The 21,872-nt window shown below is 46.6% G+C and overlaps 1 protein-coding gene across 9 annotated transcripts in view; it reads right to left on the bottom strand.

Moving 5' to 3' along the window:
• LOC106601189 (Ral GTPase activating protein catalytic subunit alpha 1) overlaps window positions 1–21,872 on the bottom strand; it is a 74,826-nt gene that overhangs the window by 24,452 nt on the left and 28,502 nt on the right. For 5 of the 9 annotated variants that reach the window (XM_014193201.3, XM_014193174.3, XM_014193185.3 and 2 more), the window contains exons 17-35: window positions 21,216–21,392; window positions 20,375–20,515; window positions 18,033–19,493; window positions 16,396–16,520; window positions 15,893–16,109; window positions 15,549–15,731; window positions 15,188–15,346; window positions 14,886–15,079; window positions 14,601–14,699; window positions 14,241–14,396; window positions 14,027–14,155; window positions 12,488–12,613; window positions 11,711–11,769; window positions 9,112–9,220; window positions 7,154–7,264; window positions 6,948–7,016; window positions 6,607–6,741; window positions 4,201–4,384; window positions 1,831–2,842 (exon numbers count right to left, since the gene is read on the bottom strand). In XM_014193201.3, the coding sequence (XP_014048676.2) occupies window positions 1,831–2,842; window positions 4,201–4,384; window positions 6,607–6,741; window positions 6,948–7,016; window positions 7,154–7,264; window positions 9,112–9,220; window positions 11,711–11,769; window positions 12,488–12,613; window positions 14,027–14,155; window positions 14,241–14,396; window positions 14,601–14,699; window positions 14,886–15,079; window positions 15,188–15,346; window positions 15,549–15,731; window positions 15,893–16,109; window positions 16,396–16,520; window positions 18,033–19,493; window positions 20,375–20,515; window positions 21,216–21,392 (4,846 nt within the window). The remainder of the gene's footprint in view (window positions 1–1,830; window positions 2,843–4,200; window positions 4,385–6,606; window positions 6,742–6,947; window positions 7,017–7,153; window positions 7,265–9,111; window positions 9,221–11,710; window positions 11,770–12,487; window positions 12,614–14,026; window positions 14,156–14,240; window positions 14,397–14,600; window positions 14,700–14,885; window positions 15,080–15,187; window positions 15,347–15,548; window positions 15,732–15,892; window positions 16,110–16,395; window positions 16,521–18,032; window positions 19,494–20,374; window positions 20,516–21,215; window positions 21,393–21,872) is intronic. The other 4 variants (XM_014193244.3, XM_014193237.3, XM_014193229.3 and 1 more) reach the window with 3 other exon arrangements.

The following is a 21,872-nucleotide window of genomic DNA, read 5'->3' as shown; positions in this document are numbered from 1 at the left end:
TAACACTATCAGTTTACAGAGTCACGTTTGAACTAAAATAATTGTTTTCTAATCCATTTTGGATGAATAATTTATGTTGCATGTAAATACGTTTGTATGCATGCTTATAGTCTTATACCGATTATTTATTCGCACGTTGATGTTTGTTTATTTTGTTGCTATGGTCACCGGTGGCTAAGGGACAAGTGGTGTACTACGCGAGGTACTGTAGGTGATATTCCGCTGGCTGTCTGAAAAGGGTTAAAAATGTATATATTTTTGTTATAATGCTTGAGCCACTCATGGAAAAAAATGTGTAGAATTGCAGGAAATTAGCTTTAACACAGCAAATAATAAAATATCTGCAGCCAAGAGAGACTTTAAAAACTTTAGTTGAGACCCCGCAATTATTGGCCACGCCCACTACCGCCCCATACGCTAACTTTTTTTATTTAACCTTTATTTAACTAGGCAAGTCAGTTAAGAACAAATTCTTATTTAGAATGACAGCCTAGGAACAGTGGGTTAACTGCCTTGTTCAGGGGCAGAACGACAGATTTTTACCTCGTCAGCACAAGGATTCGATCTTGCAACCTTTCGGTTACTAGGCTACCGGCCGCCCCAACTTTGCCACAGCTGCTGAAAACAACCCAAGGGGAAACACTGAATGTGGTATGAATGCCAGGAGAAGGAAAGTGATGCATTTTTTTTTAAATTTAAAATTGTGATTGAATAAAATGTTTTTTTAAAGGAGAGAGAGGCAGGGTTTTTGAAAGTCTGTGTCCTTTTATTCTCCCTTTGTATGATGGGAGTAGGCTAATAAATGTATGTTCTACTGCCTGTCCCTCCATTCCACTCATAAGATAAAGAGATCTTTATATATAAACCCCCCCAATCACAATCATAACCCCCCCCCCCTTCAAAACACACAAACCTGTTAAAGATATATTTTCGGACGAGTAATGAGGGGGAGAAATGAATGGAAGGGCTATTTTTATGTCGAGCACTGCTCCTGGATAGATGGATGGAGAAAACATGTGTTCACTGATAAACACGGCCATTAGGGCTCGATGTGATGCGCGGTTTCCATTTAGCCCAATTAGTTCTCATCAATAAAGACCCAGCATCCATCTCTCGTAATACAATGAGATAATACTTCAAAGACATCAATGCAATGGGAAAAGCCATCAGAAATAGCTGCTTCGGAAATGAATCTAAGTAAAGTAATTTAAGTGAAGTGTGGTGATAATGAGGTGGATGAGATTATAGAGAGAAACAGAGAGAGACAGACATACGGACACAGAGAGAGAGGGAGATGAACAGAGAAAGAGGGAGATAAACAGAAAGACAAAGAGAGAGAGTGCGAGAGCTGGACTATCTAGTCTAAGCTGATTATACTAAATCTGACGGGCTGAGAGACAAACAAGGCTTGCGGTAGCAGTGACACAGAATGCAGTTTCCCACTATCTGAATTTAGCACAGTACCTGGAACAAGCTAGGAAAACAAGCCAAAGCCGACAAGCTAAAGTTAAATCACATACCCATCCTCTACCTGAATCTACTGGATTTCTAAAACATTTTCATCAAATGTCCCAGTTCTCTAAACTAATACCTACAGAATAAAGCTATTTCATTATAAAAACTTAAATCAACTGTAAACTATGATTTTGGTTGTGTTCAGTAGGGCACAATGTAGCAAAACTTTTTGAAACGGTTTGAAATGGAAACTGAAAATGGGCTTTTCATTTTGGACAGGGTAGTACCTCGCTTTCACTCAGTTTCAAAAAAATGTTCTCCTGCTTCATGCCCCACTGTACAGGACCCTAGTTTGTGGTGTGGTTGGTCTCTCACCTCTTCTCCCAAGAGTTCATGCCCAGGATGTTGAGTAGCAGCCTGCAGTAGTAGAAGGCTGACTGGGGCCTGTGGGGCTCCGGCTCCCCCTGCTCCACAGCCCTCATGTTCAGCCCATTCCCCCTGTGCACCGCAAAGTCCCTCTCCTCAGCACACTGCTTCAGGATGGCGTTGATCACGTCATTCTCCTGCTTCTCCGAGACGCAGACAGGGGGCGGGGCGGGGATGTTGAGGGGGGCTCCGGCGCGCTGCAGACACTCGGGGCTGGAGTAGCCCAGGTACTGCAGCATCTCATCTAGAACGTCATCTTCTCGTAGGGAGTCCCAGGACGGAACCACCTCCCGACACACACGCTTGGCCTGCGGGGCCATCAGCTCCAAGGCACCTTCCTCCTCCCCCTCTTCTTCCTCCTCCACAGCCTCCCCCTGCTCCTCCTCTCCCAGCTCATCCTCTCCCAGCACCACAACCACTTCTTCTTCCTCCTCCTCCTCCTCCTCCTCCAGTGCAGTCCCCTCTTCCCTCTCATTTTCTTCCCTCTCTCCAAGCTCCCCTGCTCGGTTCTTCTCCCCATCTGTATTCGTTCTCTCTGCAGGTCTTTTACTGTAGAGGTGCAGGGGCTGGTTAGGAGCAGCACAGTGAGGCGGGCCGTACAGTACAGCCGAGTCCCACGAGTGTTTGCCGGAGATATCCCTAACAATAACCCTCACACAGGCGCTGGTAGTGGTGAGGCCTGCAGACATCCCACCGCCGGGCACACCGTCCTCAGCCCGGATCTGGAGACAGGACAGGAGGGTGGTACCGTTCAGGACAAAGAACTGCAGGTTGGGCCCGTCGAAGAGCTCTGGGGCCAGGTCAGGGCTCTCGCTGTATGGGTTGTCCATGTTCTCACAGACATGGCTGGTTAAGGTGGCAGGGCCTCCAGACATGGGGTAGTGGCCAAGGTGGTTGACAAGATGGGTGATGACTGTCCTGGCTGCGATGGAGATCAGACCATGCTGAATACGGCTCCGCACTACAGGGAGAGAGGAAGAATAAGAAGATAAAGAGAGGAAGAGCTCTACAATTAGAACAGGGGTATGTATTGGAATCTGTTTAATGTTGACATTTCAAGGCCAGTGTCAATAAACAGAGAAGAGATAGAAAAAGAGAAGTCAGCCAGTCAGTCAGTCAATAACATGTAGTTATCAGCTCATCCCAGTGGGACCAGGTATTTGTAGTGTCAGAGTTTATCTCCAACAGAGTGTAGAGGGATGAGGGAGAGGACTCTGTCTGTGGAATCTAGCCAATCAAAGCACATTTAGGGTATGATGAAGAAATCAAGGTCTGTGTAGTAGAGCGCTAGATTCCAGTTAGAACACTAGATACCTCAATGGCTCCAACTGAGAATCTCTTTACATTTCTGTGTGGCACCATGCAGAGAACAAGCCAATGCCATCACACTCAGTGTGCTAGCAGCCATCCCTTTGCAATAAGCATAATTACAGTCCCACAGAGCTGCACAAACCCTGAGCGAGCCATTACAGGGAAAAAGAATGTGCCTATCGACAGAACATGACGACAGGTTTCTCTCCCTCTCTCTCCAACAAAATCGAACGTGCCCTTTTAGGTACAGGTGTCTCTTGCATAAGCAATTTTGATCTCAATGAGGTAAACCTGTATAAATAAAAAGGTAACATCTTCCCTCCCTCCCTCCCTCCCTCCCTCCATCCATCCTCTGCCACACCAAAAGAAAAGGAGTGAAATAAACAAATAAATGGATAGATAGAGGATTATAGATAGAGGACCGGAGAGAAAGACAGTTAGTTGCTAACTTTGGAAGGAAAGCAGCATGCCTCACAAAGTGCTCCAATGATTAGTCATTTTCTCCTGATGGAAAAAGCTGCAGGTGCCCAGGTACAGAGGCTCCCTGCTGCTCTGAATTTAACACAGGAGTCAGGACACAGAGGAACCTAGCTGCATTCACATTACATTCAGTCCTTAGCACTGCTACCTTTAACAAGCCAGGCCACACCTAGCACTGATATAGTGGTACCCTCCGTTAGACACCATGAGGAAGAAGGCTAGACATATCAGGGCTAGGCCAGACCTGAGGCAGAGCAGAGCAGCCACACTGACTGGACTCAGCTCATCCATTTTCTCTCTCCTCATCAGATAGTTGGTATTATTTCAGTGGGGAAACAAAAATGTCAGGATCGGAATAACATGGTTATAGTTACTCTGTAGTGTAAAGTGCAACCAAGATGTTTCTAAAAAGGGGCTTTTGAATATCCATGAGGTTATATGGACTAAAACATGAACGAGTAGGATATGTAGAGATGACAATGTGACTGAGAAAAGGAGAAGTAGCAACAGAACAGGTAGTGTTCTTACCCTCGGTGACAGGCTGTAGTTTGGAGGAGCGTTCTGAGTCAGGGGAGTGGAGGGGCTCTGGTTCCTTCAGACTCTCCAGCAGCAGGAAGGGGTCGTAGTCAGGACTGGTCAGGTCTGACAGGTTCATGGGGAAATACCTGGGGCTGTTAAAGTTCTGGGCCCCATACACACAGCCATGCAGCACCTGGGAGTAGAGAAGGGAAGAAAGGGGAGATCGGAGAAAGCCCCAAGAAATCAATCAATTAACACTACCATATTTCACATGACTGTAGCTTTCTATAGAGAGAGAAAGAGAGAAAGTAATTAAATTATCTGCCAATCCCGTCACTGTGCGTTTCCATGGAGACAGAGAGGGTGGTAATGGGAAGAGAGAATGCCGTGATTGAGTGCTGACTACCGAGGACTGACTACTGAGCAGTGAGTGATTCCGGGTGCACTCAGTGCCAGCTGTGGCATGCATTAGGAAGGAGTCCCCACAGTCTGTATTAAAGATGTAACGAAGCAGTCCTGAACTGTTCCACCATTAATGACTTCAGAGACAGATAGACAGATGCCCTGCCACAGAAAGCCTCTGCTAATAGCTCCATTACTAAATAAAAAAAACCTAAACACAAAGAAATACTACATGGTTTGTGCTCGACACCCCACTATATGCTACGGTCAACGTGAAGCAGAGATCCCTGCTAGCATTTGTACAAGTAAAATCGGATATGTCGGCATTACAGTTGAAGTCGGAAGTCTACATACACTTAGGTTGGAGTCATTAAAACTTGTTTTTCAACCACTCCACAAATTTCTTTTTAACAAACTACAGTTTTAGCAAGTCGATTAGGACATCTACTTTGTGCATGACAATTGTTTACAGACAGATTATTTCACTTATAATGCACGGTACCACAATTCCAGTGGGTCAGAAGTTTACATACACTAAGTTGACTTTGCCTGTAAACAGCTTGGAAAATTCCAGAAAATGATGTCACGGCTTTAGAAGCTTCTGATAAGCTAATTGACATCATTTGAGTCAATTGGAGGTGTACCTGTGGATGTATTTCAAGGCCTACCTTCAAACTCAGTGCCTCTTTGCTTGACATCATGGGAAAATCAAAAGAAATCAGCCAAGACCTCAGATAAAACGTCTGGTTCATCCTTGGGAGCAATTTCCAAATGGCCGAAGGTACCACGTTCATCTGTACAAACAATAGTACCCAAGTATAAACACCATGGGATCACGTAGCGGTCATACCGCTCAGGAAGGAGACGCGTTCTGTCTCCTAGAGATGAACGTACTTTGGTACGAAAAGTGCAAATCAATCCCAGAACAACAGCAAAGGACCTTGTGAAGATGCTGGAGGAAACAGGTACAAAAGTATGTATATCCACAGTAAAACAAGTCCTATATAGACGTAACCTGAAAGGCTGCTCAGCAAGGAAAAAGCCACTGCTCCAAAACCACCATAAAAAAGCCAGACTACGGTTTGCAACCGTACATGGAGACAAAGAACATACTTTTTGGAGAAATGTCCTCTGGTCTGATGAAACAAAAATAGAACTGTTTGGCCATAATGACCATCGTTATGTTCGGAGGAAAAAGGGGGAGGCTTGCAAGCTGAAAAACACCATCCCAACCGTGAAGCACAGGTGTGGAAGCATCACGTTGTCGGGGTGCTTTGCTGCAGGAGGGACTGGTGCACTTCACAAAATAGATGGCATCATGAGGGAGGGAAATTATGTGGACACATTAAAGGAATATCTCAAGACATCAGTCCGGAAGTTAAAGCTTGGTCGCAAATGGGTCTTCCAAATGAACAATGACCCCAAGCATACTTCCAAAGTTGTGGAAAAATGGCTTAAAGACAACAAAGTCAAGGTATTGGAGTGGCCATCACAAAGCCCTGCCCTCAATCCTATAGAAAATTTGTGAGCAGAACCGAAAAAGCGTGTGCAAGCAAGGAGGCCTACAAACCTGACTCCGTTACACCAGCTCTGTCAGGAGGAATGGGCCAAAATTCACACAACTTATTGTGGGAAGCTTGTGGAAGGCTACCCGAAACATTTGACCCATGTTAAACATTTTAAAGGCAATGCTACCAAATACTAATTGAGTGTATGTAAACTACTGACCCACTGGGAATGTGATGAAAGAAATAATAGCTGAAATAAATCACTCTACTATTATTCTGACATTTCACATGCTTAAAATAAAAGTGGTGATCCTAACTGATCTAAGACAGGGAATTTTTACAAGGATAAAATGTCAGGAATTGTGAACAACTGAGTTTAAATGTATTTGCCTAAGGTGTATGTAAACTTCCGACTTCAACTGTATATATTGTCTTGAAGTCAATCAATTCACAACGCTACTTCAGAAAGCTCATTTAGAAAGTTCAATTTTTGGATTGGGCATACCTTATAGATACAGCTGAGGACAGACTTGTCTGGCTTGTCCTTGTCAGGGCTGAGTGTTTGGACAGGCTGCAGCAGAGTCTTAGGAGGCAGAGCCATCACCCAGTCCAGGAGGCACAACAGCAGAGACACCACCAACTAGGGACAGACAGGCCACAACAAATACAGTTTCATTACATCAATAAATCAGAGAACAAAATACTGGATCATGACAGAAAATGAATTGTGCTTCTGCAAAAAAACGTGTCAGGCCAGTACTGTAAACAGAAAACTAACAGTAACGTTGTATTATTAATAGGTCTCCATTTGACTAGGAGAGTTGTGTATGAGGTGAGGTGACATACCCTCTTGTCCAGTTCATGAGGGGAAGATTCTGTAGTGGGGAGTAGGTGAGTTACGGTCGCTATGAGGATCTGAAACAAGAGTTTAAAAAAAATTGAAAGCAAAAAGATATTGTATTGTTTTGTAATTTAAAAAGGATACTCTTGAAAAGCTCCAGAAATAATTTACATACCTTAATGCATAAATAAAAATGGACACCCAAATTTACCTCAACTATTTTCTTTGGAGTGTCTGGGGGGAATTTCTGAAGGTCATCGACACAGTTTATGAGCAAGTGCAGAATGTCAGAGGCCACCAGCGCGACAGTTTTATTTGGAAACTGAAAAACAAAAAACAGACAAAAACACACAGCAGATGTAGAGTAGTGTAGGGCAAGGATGGGCAACTTGCGGCCCGCAGGCCCCCCCTTTTGTAGGTCTGCAGATCAATCCCCCCCCCGCCAAAAACACATAAAAAACATCTCAACTTACTGTTGAGAGTTAGAATAGTAGAATACCCTATGTGCCATTTCGAGATGTGGTTGCATTAGCATTTTTTCGCTTGTTTTGTCAGTAAATGACAGTCACTTAATAAGCCCTTGTCAGCTAACATTTTGTAGATTGTAGTAAAGATGGTCGAATTAGCGACCGGGGGGGGGGCGGCCATTGATTTTGTTAGTCACTCACTTAGATACCATATTAAAAACAGCAAACATTTCTCTCCACCCTATGGCATAATTACTAGAATTGCATGAAATGAGTTACAAAATTACTAAATCTTCTCTCCACTCCATGGCAAAACGGTAGAATTGCAGCAAACTTGCTATAAAACTGCCTCCCCCAACACAACTTAACTTAGGGCCCCCAAAAGGCTATGGCTCTGACTGCATGTGTGAGTATGGATGTGGGTACGCAGACCCACGAGCCACTGCAGCCCCTCATGATGAGTTCAAATTTTTTGTGGCCCCCACCCCCCATCAAAGTTGCCCATCCCTGGTGTAGAGCCAAGCTGACAGGAGAAAAACAGCACATTGTGTCAGAGACTGTCTTGATCTGTGATCAGGATTAAGATGTGGATGAGCCTAATTCTGCTGACTGGAAGAGGCCCAAACACTCATTGAGAGGGAGGGTGGGGGGCTCGACCCTCCTCTCATTGTGAGAGGTGTAGGCTGAAAGGGCACAGGGAGAGGCAACCCTCCTATTCCCTGCTCCTCCTTCTGGCACTATCTTAATTGCTTAAAAATCTCCTCCCCTTCATCTGCACCAATTTGAAAAGACTTGATAGGTGAAAAAGTGACAGGCTTTCACCTGGCCAGTTATTTCAGATCAGTGCAATAAAGGAAAGGAGGTGAAGAGAGGACGGACCTATTATACAATTGAGGAAGAGCCATTGTGAGTGTGTGAGGGGTGTGTGAGGGGCTCAGGGAGACGACCCTCCTTTCCTTCTCATTGTGACCCTGGCTCAGGAAGACTGCAGAGTGCTTCTCCAGACCAGCAGTGCCAATGCCCACACAAAACAATGGGCTGGATCACCAGCCATTCCATTTGATTGGATAACAGTATGGACAGGAGGAGGGAGAGAAGGGGGGCCGTTTGGCAAGCGCCCTCATTTCAGACGATAGAAATATAATAATTCCTTGAGGTCGGTGGAGCATGCATTCTTCACTGGATTAGCCTTCTGTCTGAGGAGAGTGGAGCGCAGTGGAGAAGCCAAACATGTTGACAGTCGGGCCAGATTTAGCTGGGTTAGAGTTGGGTGGTGTGTGTGTGTGTGTGTGTGTGTGTGTGTGGGGGTGGGGGGGGGCCCAGACCAGTCGGTACTGTCAGTAAGCTTCTTCTGGCTACTCAGTGCAGCCCATCGCTCTCTCTCTCCAGGCAGGCTAAAACTAAGTGTGCCAGTAAACACCACACAGACCAGGGCAGGCCACAGGGAGACTTCTGCTGCTGTGCTACTTCTAACCAGGGACTGCAACAGAACACTTCCCATGGCAAGGGATGAAGGCAAGGCAACACATTTCAAAATTCAAGTCACTTTGCATGACAGATGATGCCAAAAGCACCAAGGTTATGGGTTCAATTCCTGCAACGATCACATACTAGAAATGTACCCACTCACTCACTCACAGAACTATTAGTCACTTTACTTAGCAGACGCTTTTGTCTAAAGTGGCATATTATATATAGCTACCTTCAGAGTGACACAGATGACGTTGAGGGCTTCTTTGATCTGAGTGTGTTGGGTGCCGTGGACCAACTCCTCACACAGCCAGATACCCAGACTGCACAGGGCCACACACCTGACGGGGGCAAACACAACTCCTATTCATTGTCTATTGGGCTGTTTTTTTAACAGACATCTTAGACCATTATAAATTATGTCACATGTTAAACTTGTTAACCCATAAACCAACATTAACATTTGGAAAGTATTCAGACCTCTCGACTTTATCCACATTTTGTTATGTTACAGCCTTATTCTAAAATAGTTTAAACAATAAATAAAAAAATCCTCTCAATCTACACACAATACACCATAATGACAAAGCAAAAACGGTGTTTTCTTTTTTAAGAAATGTTAGAAAAATGTATAAAACCCCCTTGAAATATCACCTTGAAATAAGTATTCAGACCCTTTACTCAGTACTATGTTGAAGCTCCTCTGTCAGCGATTACAGCCTCGAGTCTTCTTTGTTATGACGCTACAAGCTTGGCACAACTGTATTTGGAGAGTTTCTTCCATTCCTCTATGCAGATCCTTTCAAGCTCTGTCAGGTTGGATGGGGAGCTTCGCTGCACAGCTATTTTCAGGTCTCTCCAGAGATGTTCGATCGGGTTCAAGTTCGGGCTCTGGCTGGGCCACTCAAGGACATTTAGAGACGTGTCGCGAAGCCACTCCTGTGTTGTCTTGGCTGTGTGTTTAGGGTTGTTGTCCTGTTGGAAGGTGAACCTTCGCCTCAGTCTAAGTTCCTGAGCTCTCTGGAGCAGGTTATCATCAAGGATATCTCTGTACTTTCCCTCTGTTCATCTTTCCCTCGATCCTGACTAGTCTCGCAGTCCCTGCCGCTGAAAAACATACCCAAAGCATGATGCAGCCACTACCATGCTTCACAGTAGGGAGGGTGCCAGGTTTCCTCCAGATGTGACGCTTGGCAATCAGGCCAAAGAGTTCAATCTTGGTTTCATCAAACCAAAGAATCTTGTCTCTCATGGTATGAGAGTCCTTTAGTGCGTTTTGGCAAACTCCAAGCACGCCATCATGTGCCTTTTACTGAAGTGTGGCTTCCATCTTGCCACTCTACCATGAAGGCCTGATTGGTGGAGTGCTGCAGAGATGGTTGTCCTGGAAGATTCTTCCATCACCAAAGAGGAACTCTGGAGCTCTATCAGAGTGAACGTCAGGTTCTTGTTCACCTCCCTGACCAAGGTCCTTCTTCTCCGATTTCTCAGTTTGGCCGTGCGGCCAGCTCCAGGAATTGTCTTGGTGGTTCCAAACTTCTTCCATTTAAGAATGATCCAGGCCACTGTGTTCTTCGTGACCTCAATGCTGCAGACATTTTTTGGTAACCTTCCACAGATTTGTGCCTCGACACAATCCTGTCTCGAAGCTCTACGGACCATTCCTTGGACCTCATGGATTGATTATTGCTCTGACATGCAATGTCAACTGTGGGACCTTATATAAACAGGTGTGTGCCTTTCCAATCATGTCCAACCAATTTCATATACCACAAGTGGACTGCAATCAAGTTGTAGAAACATCTCAAGGATGATCAATGGAAACAGGATGCACCCGAGGTCAATTTCGAGTCGCATAGCAAAGGGTCTGAATACTTATGTAAATATGGTATCCGTTTATTTTTAATACATTTGCAAACATTTCTAAAAACCTGTTTTCACTTTGTCATTAAGGGGTATTGTGTGTAGATTGATGAGGAAAAACAATTTAATCACTTTAAGAATAAGGCTGTAACGTAACAAAATGTGTAAAAAGGGAAGGGGTCTGAATACTTTCCAAATGCAATGTAAAAGCTTAATCAACTGGTAATGTCATTGTCAGTCTGACCTTGTATGAGACGAACAAGGACAATATGCTGTGTAGACCACAGTATAACCAAGGACTGTTTTAAATGTCACCACAGCCAAAACAGTGACACCCTCTTCCCCATTCCCTCACGTCCAGCCCCCCCAGGTCTCTCAGTATTTAGCTCTCTAACACCGTGGCACGCACACTCAAACTAGCACCTCTTCCACTGAGGGGGCCTGGTCCTGCAGAAGACAGAGACTGTCCACCAAATAGAACCCTATTCCCTATGAAGTGTAACATTTCTGACCAGGGCCCATAGGGCTCTGGTCAAAAGTAGTGCACTATAAAGAGAATAGGGTTCCATTTGGGACACCGTAGGCGGCAGGGGGAGTACACTACTCCTCACTCCCCCATAAGCCTACAGTCAGTGGATTACTTCAGATGACACTTGGCTTAATCTGTCTGTCTGGCTAGGTTACAGTATGGATGACCAGACAAATCTGACAGCATTGATTACTTCCCCCTGCCAAAACCCCAGCTCTCATGACCTATTGTCTACCACAACCATTATCACCATTATTATTACATTAATCTGCTGGGCAGATGTCTTCCTCAGGTCAGAGAGACAAAGACTGCTTACTGTCATATGCTAGTAATCTACCTCACAAATGTCTATGTATGTTTTTCGTATAAATCTATGTCAGTGTAGTATGTAAATGTTGATTGTCGTTTAATTCAAGAGCTCGAGACGTGAGAAAAATACCTGGCTGGGGCTGAAGGCTCATCTCTGGCTGAACTCAGGATGTGTTTGATGATGTGTTCCTAAAACAGAGAACAGAGTCAATCAATCAATCGACAGATGAATGTACAAATCAGCCGGTTTTATTCTCCAATGAAGAACCGGGCTCCAGCAAAATCTGTTGGTCTGCTGAAAACAGGGATGCACACAACGAAAAAGCAGACTGCCTATTTGCTGAATTAACCAGTGCTTTGTCATTCATAGCCAGACCCAGGCTATCAGATGCCATCGTGTGAAATTCTCTGTCCAAATAAGAAACGCTCTCATGCATGGAATTAGCTCTTTAACCAGCAATCAACCAAAAGCGGCCCAATAACAACAAGGTCCTGTGAATGGGCGCCTGTGGCATAGCTAATCACCCATTAGAGAGTTAGCTAGGCTGGCGCTGCTGCTCCCTCAGTACCACAGAGATAGAAAAAAAAAAAAAAAGGTAATTAGGTTTAATGTGCGTTTGATACAACATCAAACAGTATGTGGGTTAGGTGGTCTAACGGTTACTAGTGATCTAGTGGTTAGTGACGCCACCTCCAGGTCATTAATGCCCCTGTCAGTATTAGTAATAAACTCAACGCCCACTGCCCTTTGACAAACTCTGTCCCCCTCCTATCTTTTCAATATACCCCTCTCTCTGACCATGTAAAATGGTACACTTCTCTGGAACCGGTTCCTACAGGTTGAAGCAATAGAGTAAAGCAGGTTGAAGACAACAGTTAAGCAACCACCCCACATGAGGACAGTTACCTTGACGTCTCTGAACTTGGTCATGACCACGTCAGCGGTGGTGGGGTGCAGGGCGGGCAGCTCCTCATACAGGTTAGGGAAACACACCAGAGAACCCAGCAGGATCTGAGCCTCCACCCGCGGGGCCTGACAGACGGACGGACGGGTGTCAACTCACATCCACAGTTTAAATCCATATCACAACACTATCCTTTGCAATCCAGTCATGGGCAAACACAGAAGATAACGGTGTGGAAACAGACTATTGTACTGTACTGGGGGTCAGTGTAGTGTGGTGCATGCAGAAGTGTGTACAGCAGCGGTGAGCAAAATGTCCTGAGTCAAGATCACTTTCGCAGTCAAAAAGCAAGCCGAGATCTACCACTCAGATTTATATATTTTTTTATATGGACTTAAAAGAAATGTAACATTAACCTAATAAAAACAGTTCTGTAGGAACGAGGTTTGGGCAGTAGGCCAAATAGATTATCACAGCATATTGGCTATATGCCTGGCCTGCCAGTATTGTTATTCTCAGACCATCTTATATTTCAAAACTAGAGCTTTGATAACAAAAAATAATTCCCAGTTGGATCTCATCACTGGCCTATGTCAATCTACTATGCTGAAGCCTGCCTACGGTTGCCTATGCACTTGAATGAGAAGCGCGCTTCAATTACCAAAATTTGCTCTATTTAATTTTAGCCATCAAAACTGTTTTTAACACGCGATTGCCTTTACAATTGTTGCGCAATGATTGGCCTTATAAAAGTATGTTTCACTTCACAATAACAGCACTTACAGTTGACCGGGGCAGCTCAAGGAGGGCAGAAATTTGACAAACTGACTTGTTGGAAAAGTGGCATCCTATGACGGCGCCACGTTGAAAACCACTGAGCTCTTCAGTAAGGCCATTCTACTGCCAATGTTTGTCAATGGAGATTGCATGGCTGGGCGCTCCATTTTATACACCTGTCAGCAAGAGGTGTGGCTGAAATAGCCGAATCCACCTATTTGAAGGGCTGTCCACATACTTTTGTATATATAGTGTACTACATAGCCTACTCCGGCTGTAAAGTGGTGCCATTAACTCAATATTGAGATGTGATAAATGATATATTCACAGACAGCTGTAACTCTCCTCTCTGTAAATAGAATAGTATATTTTTCGGCCAATTGCATTTTGAACAACAGTCACATGGTTGTGATTATTAGAATGCACGTCGTTGTGCACAGTAGGAAGAGGGAGTGGCTAGCACACACAGCAGCCGACAGCGAGACAGGGACAGGCAGACACGTTCATATGGTTTGTTTTTGGTCAATTGCACATTACTGTCAGAATGTCATAATAATACTTTTTGTATTTTTATTGTAAACCAAAAACTGACTTGACCAGCTAAAAAAAAAAAAAAATTCATTGGCACCCTAGCTACCACTTAAAAATTGGTGTCGCACTGCAAAGTCAAAGGGTGGCAAATGAGTATGTTTTGGTGACAATGTTGAGCCCTGATTATTTTTGTGTATATGGAATCAGAGGGTAAATGGTGGTGATGTTCTCACGTTGAGCGAAGAGCAGGCTGTGACTCTGCTGGCTGCGATGATGAAGTCCAGGATGAGCATGGTGGCCCCGGGAAGGCCGATGCAGAAGAACCGAGGAGAACAGTGTTTAATGATGGTGTTCACTATGTCCTGTGAAACCCAGAGAGTGAGAGTGTGTGAGAGAGGGAGACCAATATTCACCATGACGTGAGGAGATTGCCACACACACACACACCTGGTCGACATGCATGAGGCCACAGTGCATGATGTTGTAGAAGTGTGTGAGGAAGTCCGAGTTGGGCGATACGTCCTGCCTCCTCTTCATGATCTTACAGATGAGCTTGTAGGCGTGCAGCTTCCCCTGTTTGTACCTCTCAGTCAGCATGGTCGCCTGTACAGTGGACAACAAGCAGTCAGTGACACAGATACAAGAGTAGAAGTATAACTTTGTTCACTTTTACATCAGGGTCATGGTAAAAAGAACACTCGCCTGCATCTGTGCATTTGTTTCCCTGAAATTCAGAGGATAACGTGTGAAGAAGTGAAGTGACTTTTCCAGAACGGATTATGTAAGGGAACGGTGAGAGGTACGTACTTTGAAGAGCCAGGGGGTGAGGATCCGAAGGGGAGGGATGAGGACCGGGGGAGGAGGAGATGACTGGTTGTCCAGAGAGATCCCCAGATTATCTCTGATCTGATGCGAGAGAGAGCGAGACACACACAATGAATGATAGAGGCAGAGAGAGAGAGGGGAGAGAGAGACAGTGAGTGAATGTCATGAGTGAGTATCTTGTGTGAACCAGTCTGATGTGTGACGCAATCTAAGGGCCTGTCAATGTATGGAGTACACAGTCGGATTGGTTGCCGTATGGTTCCCTACCTTGGCCAGGTTCTGCCACAGCTCACAGAGGTAGTCAAAGACCTGGGCGTGGATCTCTGGGTCCTTAATGGTGTTCACATCTCCCAGAATGCCTAGCATTCTCCGCCACATCACCGTGGCAACGTCAGCGTGCCAACCGGTCAGCGAGCCACCAGCCATCACACTGCAGTCCTCTGTAGGAAACTCACTGGTTTCTGAGAGGATAGAGAAGAGGGATGGCACTTTTAGTATCCAAAAAGGCTGAGTGTGTTGTGCTTTTGTGTTGTGCGTTAGGTGATGAGAGCAGTGTGTATGTGTATTACCCAGGTCATCCGGAGTCTGTACTACAGAGTGATGTAGTTTCTCATCCAGCTGCAGGTCCTTGTGCTGCAGAGCAACATGTTCAGCGGTCAGCGTGGCTGGGGACGGGGTCTGAGAGCGGGAACCCCCCAGAGAATGCATCAGGGACGCACTCTCTGAACCTGGAGGAAGTCACAAACAAAGGAATGTAATTAATTAGGTAGTAATAATAGTTGATTGGATTTAATCCATATTTTATTATGGATTTCTCCAGATGATTCAAGTGCTTTAGTTAAGTAGGAAAGTCACTAAGATGTAGAAAAGGATGAGTGATGTGGACATTGAAAGGTGATGTATTCTGATTTGTTTATCTGCAGCTCTGACCTGTGATGGTGACGGTATCTGCAGACAGGCCAAGCTGGCTCAGACTACTGGTCTCTGAGTCAATGTGCAGGGTGGTGAGGCTGGACAGCTCCTGTTCCTCTGCAGTCAGGGGTACTCCTCCCAGGCTAGTGTTATCCTGGTCCAACGACCCCGTACCACAGCCATCCGGACCAAAGCTGAAATCTAACAGTGCCACACAACAGTCAGAAAAAGTTGTCTTCCTCCAGCATGTCAAGAGCAAGCTACAATCCACTCCAACACACTCCACTACTATGTTACTTAGTTACACCGTCATGTTTTTTTACAGTGTGAGCGAGCAGCAGCCATGGTGACGTCAGACTTACTTTCAAACTTGCAGTTGGCGTACTGGAAGGCGTTAAATGAGTCCGATTGGCTGTCGGAGCTGATTAGGTCGCTGCTGCTGCCACTGGCGGGGGAGGTCCACTCGGAGGGCACGCCGGGGTCGTCCACGGGTCGTGTGGAGTTCTGACGGTTCAGGAGTTCTGGCAGGTCCTTAGGGATCTCCAGACTACCGGGGCTGCTGCCACGCCTGGTCATACCCTGCAAAGAGAAGTAGATAGGACATGTGAGTGAGAGAAAGGGGTAGAGAGAAGATAGTACTCTGATGTTTGGAATAAAGTTAACACTCAGGGAGCATGAGCTGAGGACATTCACTTACTCACTCAGCTCATAAACTAAGTGTGTGTGTGTGTGTGTGTGTGTGTGTGTGTGTGTGTGTGTGTGTGTGTGTGTGTGTGTGTGTGTGTGTGTGTGTGTGAGTGAGAGCGAGTGAGAGAAACCGCGGGAGACAAATACAGAGAAAAGAGAGAATAGAACGGCGACTTACAGAGGTGCCTCCCGCTCGCAGACGCTCTTGGATAAACTCGTCCATCAGGTCGCCAAAGTTTTGGCTGCTGTTGCCTGCGTCACTGGACACAGGCCGCATCTTCTGACAAGGGTCCTCTTTGTTGGCTGTGTTCAGGCAGAGAGCAAAGGACATACACTTCACCCCACCGTTCTAGATACTGACTCACACAGCACTACAACTACTAGCATCTTCACCTCACTAGAATACAGATCAACACAATAGCATTGGGGAAAAAAATCTTGAAAGCATGTCATTCCTATAGGCTGTGGAGAATGTTAAGTTCAGAAATGTGTCTGTGTAAAAGTATCAGTCCATACAGTAAGGTGACGGTGGTGTTGTATGTGATGTTATATAGAGACCAAGAATTAAGGTAACTGATGCACAAAGCTCAACAGAACAACCTTAAAGAAAAGCCAACCAACACAACAGGGTACATCCAGTGAAGCGATGCAGGAGTTACTCACATGCATTCCCAGAGAGAGAGGCCATGAGTACAGCACACCACAGAACAGAGATTAGTCAAGCTATGTTAACTCAACTGTGGTTAGGTGAGAGGGTAGCCAGTGTGTTAACTGGGTAGCCAAGAGGTACTGAAAGATGAGGCAGCATACACAAAAAAGGCCATGACACATTATTAAACAGAGTGGTAGTGGATATTATATGTACTTTTTCTCTCTCCGTTGGGCTGGATTGTCAGAGAGAAGCAGAGAGCAAAGAGTTTGTCCCCATCATGCCCTGTGACTTTCTCTGGTTAGTCTGAGCTTCCAAATGGGTTTTAGTTCTAGTGACCTGCCATTAAAAAAAAGTGTTTACTGCCCTAAGAAGCCACTAAATCTTTGCGTTAACTGTTAAAATAGTATCAGTAAAACCTAGGGGAAGAAAAAAGAAGAGACATGGGACTTTGCGGTAGTGTGTCATTGAGGTGACTCAAGAGGACCCAGCTTAAAGCTTTCCTGCCAGTTGGTGGTGTTGAAATCCTATTCTCCATCAGAAGGGCTAAACTGCCTCCACCTGGTTGGAGGTATAATGACATGTCAGAGCATCAGCGCAGACTAGTGGACATATACATTTCCAGGCACATGTTCCTGTATAAATGAAAGCAATGGACTTCAGAGGACGTTATAATGCTACACTACGTGTGTTATATGTCAATGTACTATTGTAAATTAGTTAGCCTGTTTTGGCCTGATGCGATTGTAGAATTGACCGGTGTGTGTGCAGTGAATGTGTTGTGCTGTATGGTGTTGTATGATGTGAGGAGGCTGAGGGGGACGTGTGAGGCCGCATGCAGCATCCAGGGAGGGAAGGGGAGGGGCAGCAGAGATTTAGTCCCAGAAGCTGGAGGAAGAAGAGGAGGGGGGAGCCGTCCCAGGAGGAGAGGAAGGGGGACCTTCGGCCGGGCTTTGGTTCTTTTTTTGGATTGTGTCAGCTACAGTACTTTAAAACAGGAAACACAAAAAAAGCTTCAATTCAATCCACATTCAGCAAAAAACTGTTAATTAAAAACGGAAAAGACGGAGGAGATAGAACGGTGGTGCTGTGTTTTTGATTTGTCGTTTAGTTTTCCATGTTGTGGTAGTGCCTTGGAGCACAGCGACGCAACTGAAGTCTCTCACCTGGTGCTTTTCTTCCAAAATAGCCCAATACATGAGTGTACAGGTCCCTCAGGGGCGCCTCTGTGGCCCCGCCGGGGGCTTTGCTGTGCCGCTGAGGAGACGCGGAGGCGTGGGCCTTGGGCTTGGAGAGAGCATGGACCACAGATTTATACACACCGCCCAACAGAGCCCCCTGCTGCTGCCGAGAGGGACTGATCCCCGATTCCGCATCCTGGGATCTGGACCGAGTCCCACGGGGCCGAAGGGCAGAGCGCCCAAGACGGACACGCCCTTGCCCTGTCGCATGACCCCCCACTCCACTGGCCTCCACATCAGGCTGCTCCCCATTGCCGCTTACCCCCTCCCCTCCTGACCTCTCTTTACCCTTTGACCCACCCACCCCTGCCCCTCCAGACCCCCCCACTCCTACAGAGTGGCTGCTGAAGTGGCTGAGGCGGCGCAGCCTGGTCCTCCAGTGGGCCTCCTTGGAGTCTAGAGGGTTGTGGAACTGGACAGACTCTGTGGAGGGCCGGAAGCTGACGTGCACCCCTCCCCCGTGGTGCTTTTTGAGCCTGCCCCGGACCAACCTGGGCTTGAGGGCGTGGTGGAGGGAATGGGACTGCTGCCGGGGCTGAGGGGCCTGTAGGCCTGAACCTCCTGTATCATTATTATACTCACACTCTGTGGCATCCTGCCTGACCAAGTGGGGCTCTCCCCTATTCTCTGTGCCCTGAGGAGTTACCTGCTGGTCTAGACTAGAGCTCCCCCTGCTGGCCAGCTCCCAGTCATCACTCTGCTCCAGACACTCATAAATGCTCCTCTCAGGAGGCTGCTGCTCTGCCTCTGCACTGTCCTCCTCTGCTGAGTCCAAGCTGCTCTGCTGCCTTACCTGGACCTGTCTCCTGACCTGCTGTGACCCTGACTGTACCGTCACAGCCTCACTAGGGCCACCCCTCTCCCCCCCTCCACCTCCCTCCTCCAGGCTTCTTTGCATCAGATACTCCCTGAGAGAGCTAAGTAGGTCCTCCTCGCCCTCAGTCTCCCCCCCCTCCTCCTCTCTCTCAGAGGACTGGGTGAGGGTGGAGGAGAAGGAGGTTCCACCACAGGTCCAGTCAGGGGCAAGGGGGCGGGGGCCTATCATCTGCCACAGGTGGTCATAGATGCTATCCCCCACCTCCAGAGAGGCTACGCTGCTTCCTAGGGTAGTGGGGGGGTTGGGGGGGTGCAGGGCGTGGTCGTGGAGGACAGAGACAGCAGTGGTGGGGTGAGAAGGGGGACTGTCAGGGACAGGAAGTGCACCTTTGACCCTCTCGGCGATGAAGGGCTCCATGATGTCGGAGGCGCTGCTGCTGCGGGGGAGCGTGGACCCCTGGGGGTCCAGGTCGTCAGACCCCGAAAACAACTCCGAGGCCGGGGTATCCTCGCTCTGGGAGCAGTGGCGGATCCTGGGGGTCCGAGAGGCCATCGGGGGATCGTCCATGTCTGGACAGAGAGGGGGGACACAGAGCACAGCTCACTGGAGATGGGTCCTACTAACTCTACATGCAGGAAATACAGCGATGGGAATGGAAACAGTAACATACACAACAATGTGGTCCAGCAATATGATCTTATATAGTTTGCAGACATGTCCATATGCAGCTTCTGTGGGCATTGCAAAATCAAATCAATTGCATGTCTATAATTGCCGACACATCTAATATGTGTATAGGATCAGGTGGTAGAAGCGAGCTTGTATCAATGGTTTATTCTAACCCAATATCACTGGAACCAGGAGCACCAAACATGTTATGGATGCATGTTCACGGATACAAAAATAATGGTAGACAAAACATGGCAAAAACAGCATTCCTTTTCATGGTTAATAAATGAATATTTCAGTTGCATCAAATAATATCCATATCAAAGACAAAACAGCTGCCACAGAGGAAAAATACTAATTATAATACATCAATAATACCAAATGACAATTCATTCAGAAATCGGCTCGGAGTTGACAATATCTGTCATTTGGAGCAGATGTCATCAAAACCATACATTGATAGGGAATAGGGAGGCACACCAAACCACATGCAGGACAAACACTTCTGATCTGAGAAGGATTTAAAAAAAACGAAAAACACACCCCCAGAGTCTAAGCCTGAGACAAATATCCTTTCAGTTGTTTATGAAATGGTGGGGCAGCAAACAAGAGCTCCCCCCCTCAAGACAAGCAGGCTGTGTGGAGTCGCAAGCATAGAAAACATTGCATACACACATATGCAAAGACAGACAAGAAGTACACACAGATGGTGAGTGAAGAAGTGAAGTTGGTGGAGATACAGATAGAGACACAGGTACAGGCGTAGAGTAGTGGGCTCTACCTGCCAGCTTGTCAGCTAGGGGAGTGAGGACAGAGTCAGGCAGGAGAGGGTGGTGGTGATGGACGAGGACAGGGGCACTTTTAGCGCTGCGGATAAAGGCTTGGGACAGGAGGCTGTCGCCCGTAGAGCAGCTACGCAGGGCTGAGGGACGGATGGCCGCCAAAGAGAGGAGAGAAGGGAGGAGAGGAAGGAGAGAAAGGAGGGAGGAGAGGTGAAAGAACGGGGGGGAAGTAGGAGAATAAAAGAACGGTAGGGGTCATGAAATAAAGGGACAGAGAGGAAATGGGGGAGTTCAGAAACAAGGGGGAGTTAAAAGGGGGGAAAGGAGGAAGGAGAGAAGGTGAGAAAGTGAGGGGAAAAAGTGAAGACGGTGACAGCATGGTAGAGAGCAGTGACCTTCAGAGAGAGGAGGACAAGGAAAAGGCAAAGGTGACAAGCTGCTGTGTGGAGGCAGGTGCCTGTCTGTGTGGCTGTCTGGTTGTCTGTCTCTCAGGAGCCAGGTCACAGAGCCCTCCATGAGCCAACACAATCCTCCTGCTCAGTTTAACAATTCTTCACTGGAGGACGCCTACACAGTACCGATTTCCCATTTCATTGATTATGTATAAAAGGCTAAAATAAGAATAACTTGCCTTGGTCAATTTGACGACAGTTAATGGCAGCATTGACTATCACACCAAAACCTTAAAATGTACCATGTATAGATCTACTGGAACCATTACATACAGCATTTTAAACAATGCATAAAAGATACCATAAACACTTTGACACAAGGTTAAGACAACCAACCCTCCAGTATATAGACATGCAGTCTGATAAATTTGATGGTTGTGACACTAACCCCCAGTCTTCTGGCGTATGGTGTTCCTGGCCTTCTCCATGCCCGGGGAGCCAGCGGTGGTGGCACTGCGCTGCCTCATGGCTGCTGCCTGGCCGCTCCCACTCCCAGGCTGGTCCCTGCTCCAGCCCTTAGAGAACGAACGGTCCACAGACATTTTCTGGCCCTCGTGAGCTCCCCCTAGTGGCCAATACAGAGAAGGGAAGAATCGGGTACAGGTTGGTACGTCTCTGTGGTATTAAAAAGAAACGGAGGAAGGGAGAGCTAGAGAGTGATGGAGAGAGTAAAGCAGTGTGTCCATTAGAGAGAGAGTAAAGCAGTGTGTCCATTAGAGAGAGTAAAGCAGTGTGTCCATTAGAGAGAGTAAAGCAGTGTGTCCATTAGAGAGAGTAAAGCAGTGTGTCCATTAGAGAGAGTAAAGCAGTGTGTCCATTAGAGAGAGTAAAGCAGTGTGTCCATTAGAGAGAGTAAAGCAGTGTGTCCATTAGAGAGAGTAAAGCAGTGTGTCCATTAGAGAGAGTAAAGCAGTGTGTCCATTAGAGAGAGTAAAGCAGTGTGTCCATTAGAGAGAGTAAAGCAGTGTGTCCATTAGAGAGAGTAAAGCAGTGTGTCCATTAGAGAGAGTAAAGCAGTGTGTCCATTAGAGAGAGTAAAGCAGTG

This window comes from Salmo salar, chromosome 01 (assembly GCF_965601325.2).
Source record: "Salmo salar chromosome 01, fSalSal1, whole genome shotgun sequence".
NCBI classification, from domain to species: domain Eukaryota; kingdom Metazoa; phylum Chordata; class Actinopteri; order Salmoniformes; family Salmonidae; genus Salmo; species Salmo salar.
The sequence above is the reverse complement of the archived record's forward strand: the minus strand, read 5'-3'. Positions and strand labels throughout refer to the sequence as shown.